The 4,731-nt window shown below is 45.8% G+C and overlaps 1 protein-coding gene across 1 annotated transcript; it reads left to right on the forward strand.

Annotated features, from left to right (window-relative positions):
• The first annotated feature begins 283 nt into the window (after nt 1-283).
• On the forward strand, nt 284-3,109 carry LOC124707893 (proteasome subunit beta type-7-B-like). The gene is made up of 8 exons (XM_047239586.1): nt 284-412; nt 692-833; nt 1,405-1,546; nt 1,645-1,811; nt 1,890-1,994; nt 2,144-2,242; nt 2,644-2,734; nt 2,818-3,109. The coding sequence occupies exons 2-8, from the start codon at nt 693-695 to the stop codon at nt 2,910-2,912; spliced, it is 840 nt and encodes a 279-aa protein (XP_047095542.1). The 5' UTR covers nt 284-412; nt 692; the 3' UTR covers nt 2,913-3,109.
• The last annotated feature ends 1,622 nt before the right edge of the window (nt 3,110-4,731 follow it).

Below are 4,731 nucleotides of genomic sequence, written 5' to 3' on the forward strand. Positions count from 1 at the left end.
TAGTTGTGATATATTTTATTACTCTAATACAACTGAAACAACTCAGAAACAATTTTTTTTTTTAGAACAACAACTCAGAAACAAATGAAACGAAGTAGGAAGAGCACCAAAAAAAAGGCCGTCTCCAACATTTAAATGGGCCAAGCCCACTAGTATGGGGTACGCGTACTCCCCGGAAATTGCTGCTCAACGCGGTAAATAGGAGCTCCCCCAATCTGACTGCTCAACGGAGTCTTGTCTCTTGTGCATCTAGAGCCCAGCACGATATTTGGCGCCGCCGTCCGTTCCTTTCTTCTCCCCCAATCCAACGCCGAAAACAATTTCGAGAAAAGAAGAGAGAGAGAAGCAGAAGAACACGAAGCTAGCTCTCCTCCCCATCCTCGTCTCCGACTCGCTCACGATCCGACATCAGGTACGGCCCCGTCCTCGAATCCGCCGCCACCTGATTCCCCAGTGCTTTGCGCGATTTCTCCTCCCGGGACTCGCGCAATACAGACAGATCTCCGCCGGGAAGGGTTTCTAGGGTTTCCGCCGCGAGTTCTCTACCCTGTTCGTTTCGTTCCGGTCCGTCGCTCTCTAGATCAGGGACGACCGCACACCAGTGAGGAACCGAGGTCGGGGGAGTGCGAATAGGGCTGCGTGCTGCGGCGATTCGCGGTTGGCGCGATCTTGATCCGTTTTCTGATTGCAGGATGGCCGGATCGATGGAACTCCCCGCCAAGGGCGGCTTCAGCTTCGACCTCTGCCGCAGGAACGCCATGCTCGAGAAGAGCGGACTCAAGATGCCCGGCTTCTTGAAGACCGGGACTACCATCGTCGGACTCGTGTTTAAGGTCAGGACCTACTTCAGTACTCCTAGTGTTCTGTGCCCGCTGAAACGTGGTTGAGGGTCTGCAAATTTGATGTACCAGTTATGCCATGTATTGGTTACCGGTGATGATGATGAAAACTTAATTGTGGGCATGCACTTTGCAATCTAGACTCTGGGAGGGGTGCAGTTTTGTTACCAGTTAACATTCGGTTGCAGCACATACCTGCATTTACCAAGCCTGTGGTTTACTTCAGTTTGATTTCATTTTTTTAACCTAATGTTGTAGCACACACCTGCATCTAGCTATCTGTGAACGGCAAGTATGCCTCTGAGTTTTGGAATAATGGAGTATTTCTGTTGATAATAATATAGTACAGTACTAGTATTGCTGTTAATGTGCCAATCCCTGTTTTGTCCCTTAGAGTAGTTCTTAACAACTGATAATAGATGAAGGTTGTGCAATAGGGTTTACCAACTGATAATAGATGAAGGTTGTGCAATAAGGTTCTCAAACTGGCATCTCTAGGATGGTTGTTGTCATTAAGAGTTACCTGATAATAAATTTTTAATGAATAACTATGTTTCATCTCTAGGATGGAGTTGTTCTTGGGGCAGACACAAGGGCAACTGAGGGACCTATAGTTGCTGATAAGAACTGCGAGAAGATTCACTTTATGGCACCAAACATATACTGCTGTGGTGCTGGAACTGCTGCTGACACGGAGGCTGTGACAGGTAACAATATGTTATTGACTGAAAGAGACCAAACTAATCCTCGTTTGTATATGTTTCTGCATCTATCACACAAACATCATGTGTGCTTTATACTCCAGATATGGTGAGCTCCCAGCTACAACTTCACCGCTATGCTACTAGTCGCGAGTCAAGAGTTGTGACCGCTCTTACACTACTGAAGACACACCTGTTTAACTACCAAGGCCATGTCAGTGCTGCCCTGGTTCTTGGTGGAGTAGATGTAACTGGACCACATCTACACACTGTGAGTAACTAAGCATGCTTGTTTGATCATCTTCTGGAAGAGAAATTCCTGTTAATTTATTAACTTCTGCATTCCCAGGTTTATCCGCATGGATCCACAGATACTCTTCCTTTTGCCACGATGGGTTCTGGATCCCTTGCCGCAATGTCTGTGTTTGAATCGAAGTACAAAGAAGGCCTCACTGTAAGTTAAAAATGCAATAGTTCATGAACTTGGCTATCGTGTATTTTCATGCCAGGTGCCTTAAGTAGCATTTGCAGATGAAAGTGTTTGTTTTTATTTTCCCATCAAATTAACAATGCTGTTCTAATGGATTGCAATTTATCCTCTAGAGGGAGGAGGGAATACAACTTGTAGCTGATGCTATCCGTGCTGGTATCTTCAATGACTTGGGTAGTGGCAGCAATGTGGATGTTTGTGTAATAACCCAGGTATGTTAGTTCTGTTTCCTTAGATGACAAACTCTGCTTAAAGGGTTACCAAACACTTGACGAAATGTTAACTTTCAGAGAATGTCTTTCCAAACTATCTTGGCATTTTAACTACCAAGCATCTGTATTATTCGTTGCACATGGCTGACTTGTACTACTCGTAAATCAAATGCTCAACCTAATTATCTATGCCAGTTTGTGCTGCCATTCACAGTGTGGGGGCAAATTTTAAGATGCCAACTTGTGTAACATTAAGAAGGTGATACACAGTTGCATGTGATTATCTAAGCGATCACCTTAAGAAATAAGGCCTGATTTTCTTTCTGTGATATTAAGTAGTATAATGCATTAGGTTGTTTGTATTCCCTTTTACTAACCAAATTTCTTGTTAACAACACCAGGGGGGAACAGAGTACTTGAGAAACCACGAGGAACCAAATCCAAGGACCTACGTTAGCTCGAAGGGTTTCAGCTTCGCCACGGGGCATACTGGTAAGTGTCTTGTGATGTTATGGACTATATATATAGCGATGCTCGAGTGATACCAAGTTAGTAATCCCATCTGTTGTTTGCAGAGGTACTGTCCACAAGGGTCAGACAGATAGGGCCTGTAGTTGCTGAGGGTGGGCCTGTAGTTGCTGAGGGTGATGTCATGGAAGAAGGTTTATAATCTTATGTGCTTACATTCGGATAAGCAGTCATATTCTGAATTTATGCATTTCTGTTTTTCTCAGCAGAGATGCTAGAACTAAAAATGGGTGTATTTTGTTGTACTCCCTGAACTTAGTGGAGACCTTCATGTTAAAGATGTCTCTATGTCCACGGATGCTTGATTCAGATGTGATGATTTACTTGTTTGTGATGCCAGTGTTTGTGCCATGCCCAGTGCTTTATCAATAGGTCCTGTAGATGTCTGTGCTTATCGTCTCGCATATGAATGCAGAGTCATATTTCAGCAGTCAAACGATATCCTGGGAAATTGCTGATCCTTAGTAGGTTTCCTAAATCTCTGACCTTGTCAAATTGACAGACGATGCCATATGTTATAACATGGAATGTCAGGAGCTATGTGCTGTTGGAGCATATTAATTTCACAAAAAAATACTTGCCCCTCCCTGTCCTGGTTCACCGACCAACAAAGGTTGCAAGGATGACACAAACCTGGTTCACTGAGTGCTCTTGAGCAAGGTTCAGAATGAAGATGTGCCTGCATGGGGCGGAGCTAATGGTTGCGAAGGCTGAACTAGAGATGATCAGATCTTGAGTGTGCTGTCTTTCATCAGTTATTTGATCCTGCCGTGTTGATACCTCCCTACCCGCGAGATCTCGAGTTCGAGTGCCAGCGTCCGTTCTCTTGCCATACACACCCAAAAAATCTTCTAGGGTCTGTTCGGAATGGAACGTTCCATTCCTGGGAGCCGTTCTCGCATTCGGTTGGTAGATAGGATGGAATGAGCTCGTTCTCCAAATGGGAATATTCGGCCCAGATGCGGAACGCGCCCGACTGGGCAAATCAGCCGGACGAGGTGGAACGGCTCGCTAATCCCTCTCTCGCGCCCCCGCCCCAAATCTGGGAGAGAAGCTAATCGCGAAGCTTCCCCGACCCGGCGATGCTGCGGCGCGGCCTCCTCACCGCCGCCCTCCGCCATGCCCGCCGCCACCCTCGCCTCCTTCCCCGGCCCCTCCTCCATCCTCCACCGCCTCCACCCTCCCCGTCGCGGCACCCTCCCCGTCACGGCACCACCACCGACAACGTCGAGGAGACCCTGGCGTGGTCCAGGGCGTCTAACCTACAAATCTCATTTTTTTAGTTATTTGATGCTGCCTCTTTTGACAAACTTCCATCGCAGCAACAAATGTCCATGGTGGCGATCACGGGTGCCCTGGAGACTCTAGTGGTTGTACTTCCTGCTCCTTTTGTCTGCTCGTGGATAAAAAGCGGCCTGGAGCTGTTACGCATTGGAACTAATGAATGAAGCATCTAATACAAATGGGTAGCCCTCCAATGGTCTGGTCATAATCTCTGTGGGCAGAGGACCGAACAGGAACAGAACAGAACACACGCGTGTAAACGTCTTTTCCATCACATATTCACTTTTTAGCAAATCAGGTTATGTTGTACATGGGCCTTCATTGCGAGTTCTTTGGAACAAAAAGGCATCCTCACATCAAACTACCCATACTTTCTCTCAAAAAAATAAATAAATCAAGGGGAGTGACTATTAAACAGATGTCTGTTTTGCAATTCAAGAACAGACAGGTTTTCCAAACCAATAAAACGTTGACAGCTGTACGACTAAAAAATAATCAGTAGCAATGAGAAAACTGTCTGTTTTTAGTCTATTCCAACAGACATATTTTCGCATCCTCAGTTCTGGGCTGAGTCTTACATTTTCCTTCAGCCAACAAAAACTTAGTTTCGGACATTGAGTTTTGAGTCCTCGTTTCAGTTTGGGCTGGTTTTCCCTGTGTTTTCAGTTATACAGACA

This window comes from Lolium rigidum, chromosome 4, assembly GCF_022539505.1.
Source record: "Lolium rigidum isolate FL_2022 chromosome 4, APGP_CSIRO_Lrig_0.1, whole genome shotgun sequence".
Classification (NCBI taxonomy): domain Eukaryota; kingdom Viridiplantae; phylum Streptophyta; class Magnoliopsida; order Poales; family Poaceae; genus Lolium; species Lolium rigidum.